This window comes from Chelonoidis abingdonii, chromosome 3, assembly GCF_003597395.2.
Source record: "Chelonoidis abingdonii isolate Lonesome George chromosome 3, CheloAbing_2.0, whole genome shotgun sequence".
Taxonomy (NCBI): Eukaryota; Metazoa; Chordata; order Testudines; family Testudinidae; genus Chelonoidis; species Chelonoidis abingdonii.
Window position 1 is genome coordinate 33,333,602 of NC_133771.1, and position 13,349 is coordinate 33,346,950.

Consider the following 13,349-nt stretch of genomic DNA (forward strand, 5'->3'; position numbering starts at 1 on the left):
CAGTTTATATTCAAAATAAAACTGATCAAATTCCAATTTTTCTGTTCTCTTTGGGTGGTAGTTAATACCATGCATCGCAGTGAGCTTGAATGGGTTCCTCTGTCAGTTTGATCGAACAGGCATATTGGAAGGCAAAGATACCCTCTCCCAAGTACAAAGAAAAGACCAAATAGAAATAAATGTCCTGTGATAGGAGACGGTGCCTACATTGTGAAACTGATGGTGTGTTATATGCCTGTTTGATTTTCTTTTTTTATAAAAATTATTTTAAGATTGAAAATGACTTGGTTTGCAAACCTATATGCTTATTTGTCTTATTCTTTTCTCTTGATAGTTAAGTGCCTAATCCAGTGACTCTAGGTGCTTCTAAACATTTAAATATACAGCCAAAAAGTACATTAATACAACAAATCACATGTACAAAGTACTTTTCATATGATGCACAATATTTGTAATGTAGGCAATTTGTAACTACTTACGTCAATTGTTTTCTCTTGTTTCATTGCAGCAGATGCAATTAATAATGCAGCGGGGTTTGGTTTTAGAGGATATGACAAAAATGGAGCATCATGCTGGGATTTAATATCAAATCTGAGAATCCAGCATATAGAGGTTTGTTCATGGCTCTTTCAGATAAAATTGTGCTAATGCAGAAAATTTTAAAGGCATTAAATTGTCTTATACTTTTCTATTCTCAGGATTACAAAGGTGTCACAAATCAGAGGTAACAATCAGCCTCTGGGGGAAGGAGTGACAAATCACATACATTTTGGATATCTTCTGCAAGCCAACCAGCTTGTGGGATTTTTTGTGATTATGAATACTCTAAATGTAGAGTTACAAATTAAGGAATAAAAGCAGGCCCATAATAGAGTGGTTGAGTAAATTCCTGCTGTCTTTATTCAGCTCATCCCCAAAGAATACTTGGTTTGTGTATCACACTATTCTGAAATATAGCATGAGTCTTTAACATGGCCTCTTTACGTTTTGCAGAAATAATTAATGTTTTGATTTTATAGTTTTCAACAAGTTTCAAGATGTTTCTTGATAACTGGAATATTCAAACAGCTCTTTGGCTTAAAAGGTACTGTATTTAAAAGAAAACTTTTCTACTTTGAAGTTTCTTTATTACTTATCTTTAAAAATAATCTATGAATACTTGTTATTAGAGATCCTAAACCAATGCAGCTGCATAATCGATGCTACGCTTTAATTATAGCATTATCTGCCTCTGGCTGCTGGTCTGTGGAGGACCCTGTGAGCTTTTTTAGCTATTCAGTCACAGAATCTTCCCTGTATTATGAATGGGAACTGTGTGCACCCTCTTCCTTCCTAGAAACTACACTGTAAGCTTTAAACTACATGGGAATGCAGTTGGGAGAATACACTGTGTACACATTGTCTTGTTCAGTACCCTTATGTAATTGGCAGATTCACTGTTTCCTGACTTGGCCAGAAATAAGAGATGGTTCCCAATGGGCTAATGCTTCCCTGCTGTTCCCCCTTGGAATTGTTTTGAGGAGGATTAATAGAGCCAAATGAAATATCCCACTTTTCAGCTAGGTGAATAGAACGCAGAAAATGCCCATCCTTCTGGGCAATTATATTGAGGCAGGTCCATTTTCCCCTCAGGAGATGAACTTTATTAATAGCTGGCAGTCTGGGTAGACCGCCATCTTGGAGCCTTACGTATGCCTTTACTAAACACTTTGGACTGCAGAAACTTGATAGCCACACATCCAGGAAATTGGATGTTGGTAAGCAGGAGAAGCTAATTTATATAAGATTCCTGTTCTATGAAGTAACTTCTAGTTGTGAAGACGTCTTTCCTAAGTTTTGGCCCTATGCAAAAGATGACTAGCATCTCTGAATAGACAACTCATGTAAAGACAGTAACTGCAGTCTTCTGCAACCTGTGGTTGATTCATATGTATTCTGCTGGATTGGCCTCTTGAATTAGCAGTGCATTTCCAATGTTAAGATGGAGATGTGGAATAAAGCCTGTAGAGTAGATTGATACTCATTCTCAGAGCAAGTATTACAGTCCTGCTGTGATACCAGATCTAGGGCACTGATGCATACTAGGAACTCTATGGCTTTGTAGTTGTTCTGTTTAATCAAACTCCTCCTTCCAAGTCCAACATGGCTTATAACAGGGAAAGTGCTCCCAGCAAATGTAAACCCGCTCTTCAAATAGTGGAACACACCATCAACTGCCTCCTCCAGAGAGTAGAGTATATCCCTCAAACTTGCTCTCCTTACAAGAGGGTGTGTGGAGGGGGGTACACCCTCCTCCCCAAACATTTGTTCCATCCCTGAAAAGTTTTAATAATTTAAATTTTATTGCAGGGAAGATCAAACTATGTCTGCTAATGTAAACACCTATTTGCAAGCCAAACTCATGATGTCATAGAATTTATTGCCAGAGAAGTCAGCATGAAGGTGCAGTTGCACATATAGCCGAGGGTCTAGAGACATACTCCCTACTAGGGCTGGTTGGGAATTTTTCAACAAAACAATTTTTTTAAATCAGAAAATTCCAATTCATCAAAAACAAAACTGCTGCAAAGAGTTGGTTTTAATAAGTTTCCCATTTTGAAAAAACAATGTACATTGTTGAGATGTCCCATTTCCGTGTTTTCCTATTTCTGGAAAAGCTCCAGTTTGGGGATCATAATGACTTCATTTCAAAATTAAATTAATTTATAGTATAGAAAAAAGGCTTAAAGTAACTAAAGGTCAATATTGAAACTAAATGTTTTGAAATTATTGCAATTAAACATTTCAATTGACCCAGTCTGAATTTGTTCCGATTTTTTGGTTCATGAACAACTTCATCCTAGTTTGGGATGGGAACTTTTTTTCAAAATCTCAAAAAATGTCATTGGACAGGTAATACATTTCCCGTCCAGCTACAGCAGCTAACCAGTAGAGTTCTGCCTCTCGGAAGTGGTGTCACACCATTATGAAGAAGCATACATAGTAGCATTGAGATCTGGTATCAAAGCAGAGTGTAAAGTTACAGCGTTTTCTGTAAATCGTAATATGTTAACGTTTAAGTCCAAGATTCAATAGAACTATGTAATCAAATAGCAACTGCTATTTAATCTATGGCTTGCTAGGTTTTAAATAGTTATTGGCACTATTGTTGATCATCTTCTCTCCCTTATACCTTTTGCCTTTAATACATTTACTTTACTTGTTAGAGTATGCTATGAGCGAGCTTCCTTCAGTCCTACGATCCAGACCTTCATCCTTTCAGCCATTTGGCATGGTGTGTACCCAGGATATTATTTAACATTTTTAACAGGAGTACTAATGACATTAGCAGCACGAGCCGTAAGTACCAACCATGTATTTTAATGAGTAAGTAGTTTGTAAAAGCAAAGTGACTATGCTACAGTGCCCAAAGATGTGTGCATCACAAGGGAAACTCAGACACAATCTTGGGCCCAAAAAGTATAATATATATTTTAGATGTAACAGCAGTAGTGAATAGAAAGGAGGGATGGGAGGAAAGACGAAAGAGGAAGGACTACACTGCTGTTAGTGCATCTGTAGCACATCTTTCACGTGACATTCTCAAGCTTCACTGACTATCTTGTACAATGTTACTGTGGTGTGAACAGATATAGTTAAAAGTGATATTAAAAAGACACATACTTGCCAGTGAGGAGAAGGAATCTTTTATTAGGGTTTGGAGGCCTAAGCTAACAATTTCTGTAGAATTTAATAATAATTTTAAAATAAACGTGTATTTGGTACTTTTGTAAAGATAATAAAGTAAAGCAGTGTTCTCCTCAGCCAGCAGACAAACGTCTCTAGTACATTTGCTGCTCAGAGTTCTACCAAGCAATAGCAGAGTGACATTAATAAGATTCTAGTCAATTTTATTGCTGCTATTCAGAACCCTGTGGATCCAGAAGAATAAACCCAGAAACTAAAGTAAACCCTGTCAAGAAATTTGTCAATGTCACAGTGCTGCTTGGGAAAGGAGGTACTAGAGTTAACCAAGGAGGAAGAGGACACCAAAAATGGAGGCTGAGCAGGGAAGGATACAGTAACAAAGACCTCTTTGCTGTCAGAGCAGGCGGGAGGCTTGGAAGGCGAGAGAGAGAGAGAGAGCACAAGACTCTTTGCACCTTCCAACTGCTAATGGGAGCTGGAGCTTCAGTTTATCAGACCTCTCCTACTACTAATAAAACATAATAGTTTTCTCCATAGATCTCAAAGCATTTTACAAACACGGGTTAGCATTATTGTCCCATTTTAAAGCTGTGGCCTCTTTCCTAACAACAGTCAGGAGTCTCTGGAGGAGCAGTATATAGACATAAATTCTCTTCCCCTTTACTGCCACTGGAGGGGTGGATCTTCACACTTTTCAACCAGGCTGATACAAAACTAGAGCCCCAGGCAAGGCCCATAAACAGTTCCCTGGCACGAATCGCAACACTCCACTCTCCAGTGGAGCACCTCTCACTGTCGTATTTCGTCTCTCTCACAGGTATGGTTAGCTCTCACATTTACAGAGCTTGGGTTTGTGTGTATTAGTAGTGCTGACTGACTATCAAAAACGGATTGAAGGGTTTTATCATGTCAGTTATTTACTGTCTCTTGTTAGGTCTGTGAAGATCAGATTCTCTGTGATCACCACCTTCCTCTCAATTCCTTATTAATGACATTTACTGATTACAATCTAATCCTTTCAAGCATAAATAACCTAGATTTATTTATAGCTAATTCTATAGAAGTTGAATGATAAATCTTAACTGGGTTGATTTTTTTTAAACTGCATATACAATTGTTTCTAATTTACACTTCAGTTTACTACAGATTGGCAAAATGGCCATGTAGATGCATAGCTGACCATTTGCTTGAACAATTAAAGCAGAAGGTTGGCCCAGTGGATAGGATGCTAATTTAGGATTTGAGGATACCTGGGTTTAATTCCCTGCTCTCCCACAAACTTCCTGTGTGACCTTGATCAAGTCACTTAGCCTCTGTGTGCCTCATTCCCTTCTGTAAAATGGGGATAATAGCAATTCCTACCTCACAGTGGGTTTGCGAAGATAAAAACTTAAGATTGCGAGGCACTCAGGTACTATGTTGATGGGAGCCATATAAATACCTTAGATCAGCGGTCCCCCCATGATGCCCGCTGGGGCATCTATCTGCACCCGCGTACTGGCCGGCGGACAAGCATCTGCCAAAATGCTGCTGAAAAGTGGCATCATTAAGAGGCGGCGGCGCTGAAATGCCGCTGATTTTCAGCAGCATTTTGGCAGCAATGCCTCTTGATGACGCTGCTTCTTGGTGGCATTTCGGTGGATGCTTGTCTGCCATGGTCCTCGGTGGCTTGTTGTCCGACGACCACCAGACAAAAAAGGTTGGGGACCACTGCCTTAGATAGTTAGTTCAATTTTTCACATGCAGTTGTAGTTGTGCATACAAATTAAAGGTACAATGGCTTATGTATAATATATTTAAAAGCCCTTATTTTGTATTGCACCATTAAAACATGGCATCTTTGGAGGGTGGGAGAGGAAGTGGACCATATCTTCCTATTCTACACAGGCTCCACACTCCAGGACAATTCAGTGATGGGTGTGATGTTGGGAGGAAACATGCTGAGGCATTTTGTTGAGCAGGATATGACACTCAGGATAATCATAGGTAGTAATTGTATAGGATTTTTTCATCTTCAACAGTCTTCATAATCTTGTGAGATAGGAAAACCTTAATCTCATTTCAGTATTGACTGAAATTTAGGTGCATGACTTTTCTAAGACCATGGAAGAAATTGGTATATAATCCCAAGATTTAGGTTTAGGAGTTCTTTTGAGTCATGTGCACAGGGCACTATGTCTACGGCCAGATTGTCCACTATGATGTGACACTGTTGCACTGCGCAGATGGCACAAAGGGGCAGGATTCTGGTGATAAGTAATATCCCTTGTGAAGGGAAACTCTTTTGGTGGAAACTCACTTGGAGGCAGTCTCCTGTCTCAGCTTTCAACTGAGGGTAAGAGGTGTGACAGGGGAGTAGGGTAGGATGGAATGAAATTGCACTGATCTTCCACTCTTATGAGGTCCTTAAGGCATGTACTGTAACTGACCCTGCAGCTGGGCCAACTCAGCTGTAATGAGCTCTCTCATGCTCTCCGCATAGGCACCAACTCTGTGGGTGGTCCAGGGCTGGAGCACCCACAGAAAAAAATCGGCAGCTAGCTTCCCTCCTCCACCCACCCCCTGGCACCTCCCACCTGCCGGCGGCACCACCAGTCAACTCCTACCCCTCCCTCCCGGTGTGTCCCAGCAGCTACCATCAGCTGTTCTGAGGCGTGGAAGAGGCACTGAGAGGGACAGGGGCGGAACTGGGTGGAAACAGGCAAGATGGAATGAGGCTGGGGAGGGGGCAGAACTGGGTGGGAAGAGGCAGAGCAGAGATGGGGGTTTGGGGGAAGGGGTGGAGTGTGAGGCCTGGGGCTGAGCAGGAGTTGAGCACCTCTGGGTAAAGGAAAAAGCTGGCGCCTGTGCCCTGCGCGCCTCCCTCGAGGGATGTCTCTGTCATTATGAAGCAGCTCTTTGTCCAATGAAAGAATGATCATTTAAAATTTACTTTGTGTGCGTTTTCTCTCTGTTTGTGCTTTTAGACCTTAGTGTGTGTTATAATTGCCATAATAGTATGCTGCAGGTACTGTAACTGAAACATGAATATTTAACTTTTGCTTAAAATGACACTATCTCAGACTGTAAAGTAATTTACACATTCACAAGAACGTATTTTGAGATATCACAGGGAAGCAAATAAGGCCACTTCATACTGCATAAGGCCCTTTCTAAAAACTTAATTTTTGCTTCTACCTAGCGCTTTTAAAATTATTTTTTTTAAACCTTAAAATGGAAGTGTGATTAACATTTGACAATTGAATCTAATTTTTTCATTTGTAAAACTTTGCTCCATTAACTTTTATTGGCATTGGATCAGGCCCACACTGAACAATAAAATAAATTAAAAAATAAATAAAACCCGCAAAAAAAAGAAGTAATTTTGACCTCAAAAGAACTTGTTCCTAACCACAAAAAACTCCACTTAATCAGGTCATTCCTCAAGCAGAAGCCTGAGTAAGTAGACAGCCTGCTTATTTTGTACTTTCAAGGTCTGAAGTAAAGACTACTTTGGACCAGTGGAGGATACTCCAGTGAGAGAGCTCAGCCTCAGAGGTCAAATCTCTTACGTATAACAGAAGCATCCTCACTGATCTCAGCTCTTAAGATGGAGCATAAAGACAGAGGTGGTCTTACGGAAAACCAGGTCCCTAAGCAGTGTAGGAATTTATACATAATGACTTGAGTCTCAGCCAGAAACAAGTTGGTAGCCAGTTTAGGTGTAATTTGTTGTACTCAAGAAGCACCACTAAGCAAGCCAGTGCTAGCAAAAATTTCTGAATAGTTTTTAAGGGTAGCTACCGAGTTGAATACAAAAAAACCCAAAACAAAACAAAAAAGCATGGATAATTCTGGCAAGGACAGCAGTAAGGAAAGACCACAATGTCCTAGACAGACTCAACTGCTGCTATCTGAGAATTCAAGATTAGCTAAAAATCCAAAAGAAGTGTTTTAGATTTTAGTGTAACCCTTGCACAAAGCACAAACTTATCTTCTTTAAAACACTCCACCATCTAGCTATGCCTTAATAAGAAATCAGATCTGAAACGCTTTTTTCAGTCTCACTTTTGTTCCATCAGTGATACAGTCCTGGATCGTAGAGCTTCTCAGGCATGATTCTGTCAGTTACTGCCAAGATTCACTGAGTAAGGAACACATAATTATGCTCCTCCATCAGCAGCCTTTCATAACGATACCAGAATCTGCATAGACACTTGATCTTGTCCTTCACAGGACAGACAGTCTCTTAATGAAATCAGCACAAATACTGACTGTATCCAGACTCAAAGCCAGATTGAAAGGGGTCAGTAAGAAGGCTGCAGATAGTAGAACTGCTTTACCACCACTATCCCTCCAAAAAAAACCAAACATACAAAATCTGAAGGTACAGGTTGGTAACTGGCAAAACGATCAAAGTGAAGACAAAGGACAAACAATTGTTCATTAGATAGAACTTATTCCCAAATTGGTAGAAAAATCTCCAAAAATAAGTAAAAGCCTTTCCCAATTAGACAGATAAGGTGGGTGAGGTAATATTTTTTATGGGACCAGCTTCAGCTTTCCAACTTACACAGAGCTCTTCTACAAGCCTTGGCTAATATGAGGCAGCCAGACTGTTCTAAGTCAGGGGTTGGCAACCTTTCAGAAGTGGTGTGCCAAGTCTTCATTTATTCACTCTAATTTAAAGTTTTGTGTGCCAGTAATACATTTTAATGTTTTTAGATCTCTTTCTATAAGTCTATAATATATAATTAAACTATTGTTGTATGTAAAATACATAAGGTTTTTAAAATGTTTAAGAAGCTTCATTTAAAATTAAAATTAAAATGCAGAGCCCCCCCAGACCAGTGGCCAGGACCCGGGCAGTGTGAGTGCCACTGAAAATCAGCTCGCGTGCCACCTTCAGCACTCGTGCCATAGGTTGCCTATCCCCGTTCTAAGTGGTGAACAGCCTGATTAGTTTTGTTAACTGGGACTTTGTGGACATTACAGGACGAAAGGATTTTCCTGCCCTATCCCATAGCTATGGCCCAAGACTTCAAAAATGCTTCATCTTCCACTCTCTCAACATGCTATGCAATTTTTGGCCCTACAGACTTCTACTTTCAGCCCCCAAAATGAGAACCCAAGTGTATCCTTCCACTTATGTGTTGAACTAGAAATCTCCTGAATCAGTCTCCATTGCTATCAGCTTAACCTTGTGGCCCTGAGTAAACTTATGAGAGCCATCCAGTGCCGACAGGGAATCACAAAGCTTTCAATAGGACTGTAATTTTTTTCATGGTACTTACTGTATATTTCTTTAAATGTGATAAATTTATACTATGAACTAATACTGTGTTTAAAAGGCTTCATGTCAAATATTTAACACTGGCTGTTACAATCTGTAGCCTGTAGGGCAAGCTTGCCTATTACTCCCTGACTTGCCTTCATTATATTTAGTGGCTTTCATCAGCTGAAACACAAGAAACCTACAGGTCTGTATCCTGTAAAACATTATCTTAAGCATAAATTAGCATAAGTGTGGTTAAGTATGGCATAACCCTTGTCTTAAATAAATGGCTTCACGGTTATGTAATTGTGCTGACTCACCACCATGGTGCCTCCTGCTGGTTATTCTGTGAATTAGCTCAGTCTTTTCACAGGGCGCCCTCCTCCAGTGGTGTCTCGCCACTGTCACTTCTGCTCCGGACCTGCGTTGCCTCAAGGATTGCAGCATCCTCTTCAGGACACAGCCCTCCTGCTGTGCCCCATTCCATCCCCCCCCCCCCCCCCCCCATTCTGGGGGAACAACTGTCCTCTGTCCAGCCACTTGCCTCCGTGGCCGACTGCAGCCTAAGGTTCTAGCTACTTGCTTCAGTGGCAAACTGCAACCTTTCACTGGCCACTCTCCTCAGTGGTGGTACTGGGGAGGAGACCTGGGCCCTCCCACTACCTTGGGTTCTGACCCAGAGACCCTCTAGGCAGCAGCCATGTGCTGCATCTCCTTCAACCCCCACTGTCCATTTCACCATACCCCTAGCACCTTCTCTGCCCCTGTATCTGGACTTCAGTCTTTCAGCCAGTCAGGCTGGAGTGCCCTCTCGCTCCCTCACCCAGCCCAGCACTGCTCTGTTCAGAGTGCTGGCAGTTCTGTCAGCCCTTCAGGAACCCAGTCCTTTCTCCCTGGGCTCCCAAGAGGGGGAGGGATAGCTCAGTGGTTTGAGCATTGGCCTGCTAAAGCCAGAGTTGTGAGTTCAGCCCTTGAGGGGGCCACTTAGGGATCTGGGGCAAAAATCAGTACTTGGTCCTGCTAGTGAAGGTAGGGGGCTGGACTCAATGACCTTTCAAGGTCCCTTCCAGTTCTAGGAGATAGACCTATCTCCAATTATTATTAAAATTAACTGCCCGCTCTGCCCTACAGCCCTCTTTATATATGGGCCTGCGCTGCCCTCATTGACTGCTCATTGCAGCCTCTCTCTTATTGGCTGTCTGCTGCACAGCCTCCTCAGGGCTGCTTTTAACCCTTTCTCCACCAGCATGGGGCAGATCCCATCACAGGTTACCTTTAGGGAAGTTAGGAGAGCTTGCTCAATGGTAGGAGTCAAAATGTACCAGTAAATTCTACCATAAAGACAATGGAAGTAATAACCACAAATCTGCTTAAGTGATGTGTATGATAATAAGCTAAGATGGCAGTTACACATATCAATATGTTAACCTACAGAATAAATACACCTCCGTATTATGTTGGTGAAAAGGCTAAATTTAGGTATGGAAGACTGAGCATGAGCGGATGATGTTCAAGCCTTATAACAGGGCAGCAACCATGTGGTCTGGGGCTTGTTCTTTTCTGGGTTTCTTCAATCCCTGTCTGCTTTCCACTACTTGATCCTTCAATTAATTGAGGAACTTGGACCATCAGACACTACGGCATACCAGAGACAGGGCTGACCCCTTTGTCTCTTACCACCAGGTCCTCAAGGAAGGGTTTGAGTATGCATTTCTAAGAGCTTATGCAAAGAATGCTACCACAGATAACCCTAATATTGTATTCTCTACCTTTTTATGTGACTTGGATCCTTTCTGTCTTTGTTCATTATTTCAATAAAGATATCTAAGGTTTTACTTTTCCCTCAGTGTGAGTATCCTTGTCATCCACCTTGAGACTCTCCACAAGATATTGAACTCTGTAGTGTTACATCTCTGTAGCCTGATTCTGAGCCAAGAACCTTGTCAGATCAACTGTCCATCAATCTAAACATCATTAATCTCAAAAAGGGTCAGATAACAAATCTAGTATGTTTATAAATTTGTTTGCAGGGTACTTAAGTAGGTCAAATAGCATCCACTTAAAAAATTGTCCAAAATACTTGTGTACACACATAAAAGATTGCAGTAGCTTATTGGTCTGTCTATCATTATTCACTGCAATCAGTGAATGATTTATATAAACTGTACCAGGCTGGCCGGATGAATTTATGAGGAAAGATTTAAAGAACTAAATTTCTTTAATTTGGCTAAACTGCTAAACAAGGAAGTAATCACCTACAAATGTTGGGGGAGAAACTCGAATAATCATCTTCCAAAGGAAGTGGTAGAAGCCTAAGCCATAGAAAAATGTTAAACTGTGCTGTTCAAAGCACAAGATCTATGTACGGGACAATTGTGCTTGGGCAGGTTCTGGACTATATGATATAATGGATACTTTATATTTAACTTATGATACTAGAATTTTGTTCTACTAAAAATCACATACTTTTTTCCGGATTGTGTTTTAAATGTCATCCACAGTACTTGTTTGTTTTCTAGTGATCCATAGGGGCCCCAGAGATCAAGCCTCCACTGTGTGCTAGCGAGGCACTCACTATCCATACATAATGAAAGAGGGGGAAGGAGAAAAAAACAAACATTCCTTCTGCAGAGAGTTTACAATCTAAGCAATAATAAACACAGCAAGTGCATACAACAGAGAAATGGGAGCATGGGGAGGACACAGCAACAGTGACATTGTTTGGTAGTAAGTAGCAGTTTCAGGACACCAACTGTAGTCGTCAAGTGTTTAGTTGACATCATGGCAAGGTGATAAGTCTTGAGGAATGATGTGAAAGATGACTGTGTAGTTACCTTACAGTATTTTAAAAGGAGCTCCTCCTCTCATGCTGAAGGAGCCACAATGGAAGAAACAGAAAAGTGCTTGAAAGAAAACTGGACTAAGTGATGGGGCTGGGATCATTGGCACAGCTGAGATACAAGTCAGTGGCTCCATTCTTAATTAGAATTGCAGGGTTAAACAATGAAGGGCTTTAAACGTGGATGTGGGGTTTTTTGAGTAGTTGGTGTGGTTTGCTGTGGAGAACAGGGAATCAGTGGAGGTGAGAGAGGATGGTTTAGTCACAACAAGAATCCAGGAATGTGAACTTGGCAACAGAGTTTTGAATGGGCTTGACAAGGGCAAGATGGCATTTGTCAAAGTAAGAGGGGGGAATGCCACGATTTGAGGTTCAACCCAGACCAGTGAGAGGTTGTGTCACAGCTTGTCTTGTAATCCTCAGTGCCTTAAAATGCTCTGCTGCTGTAGCTCCCTGTCTGGGTGCTCCCAGTCAGCATACAAGCAAGCACTCTGGGGCCACGTCTAGACTACGCGCCAGATTGGCGCGTTAAAATCAATTGCTCGGGGATCGAAATATCGCGTCTGGTCTGGACGCGATATCTCGATCCCAGAGCGTGCTTAGATCGATTACGGAACTCCAGCTAGACGACCGGACTTCCGGATTCGACACAGCGAGCCGCGCGGATCGATCCCGCGCGGTGAAGACGGGTGAGTAAATCGATTTTAGATATTCGATTTCAGCTACGCTATTGTCGTAGCTGAAATTGCGTATCTAAAATCGATTTAATCTCGTAGTGTAGACCTGGCCTAAGTGTCTGTGGGTTGAGCAGCCTTGTTCAGCAACTCTGACTCCAGCAGACTGTGTGTTACACTACAGCCACACTCTGGTCTCCAGTACGCTTGGTTATTACTAGTCCAGCACACACACATTCAGTCCTGAATTTCCACAAAATTATCTGCCCTGAAATGTCCAGCCCTCACCTGGAACACTCAGAGGAGTAATAAAGTCCATTGCTCCCATAAAGAGAAAAATACACAGCAGCTTGTTGCTTTAACTGAAGTTAATAATCAAGTCAAACACAGCACTGGGCTGATTTAGAATAATAGTAAGACAATTAATCATTTTATTTAATGAACGTGGTTTTAAGTTAATTAAAGTGTGACTGTTAAGGTCAGAAATGGCTACCAACAAATAAAAGTGAAAAACACACTCTAATGATTAAGTCTTACCTTGAACCAAGACCATAGTTTTTTTAAGAGTCTTACCATGCTTCCTTCCAGCAAGATGGCTGACCACCCTCTTGCTCAGGATCTCCCACAAAGTCCTAAGTGCTCAGTTGCTTTGTCTTCTGAGGCGAACAGTCACTAGCAGTTCTTTGCCCCTCTCTTTTATAGTCCAGTGAATTTTTTAAATGTATGCTTCTCAAAGTTCAAGTGCCCTTGCTGTGGGGAAAGGTGCTGGGGCGTCTGATGGAAGAGGTTCCAGTTTCTTTTTCACTGCTAGTGCTTTCTACAATGCAAATTGACTTGTCCTTGCAGCCTCTGATGTGCCAGTGAATGACTGTGATTGCCAATTGTCTGTGATTGC

The 13,349-nt window shown here is 41.4% G+C and overlaps 1 protein-coding gene across 2 annotated transcripts in view; it reads left to right on the forward strand.

Moving 5' to 3' along the window:
- The window catches only part of MBOAT2 (membrane bound glycerophospholipid O-acyltransferase 2), a 240,890-nt gene that overhangs the window by 211,741 nt on the left and 15,800 nt on the right, over positions 1-13,349 (forward strand). For both annotated transcript variants that reach the window (XM_032795186.2, XM_075063689.1), the window contains 3 exons: positions 509-612; positions 1,020-1,084; positions 3,207-3,339. In XM_032795186.2, the coding sequence (XP_032651077.1) occupies positions 509-612; positions 1,020-1,084; positions 3,207-3,339 (302 nt within the window). The remainder of the gene's footprint in view (positions 1-508; positions 613-1,019; positions 1,085-3,206; positions 3,340-13,349) is intronic.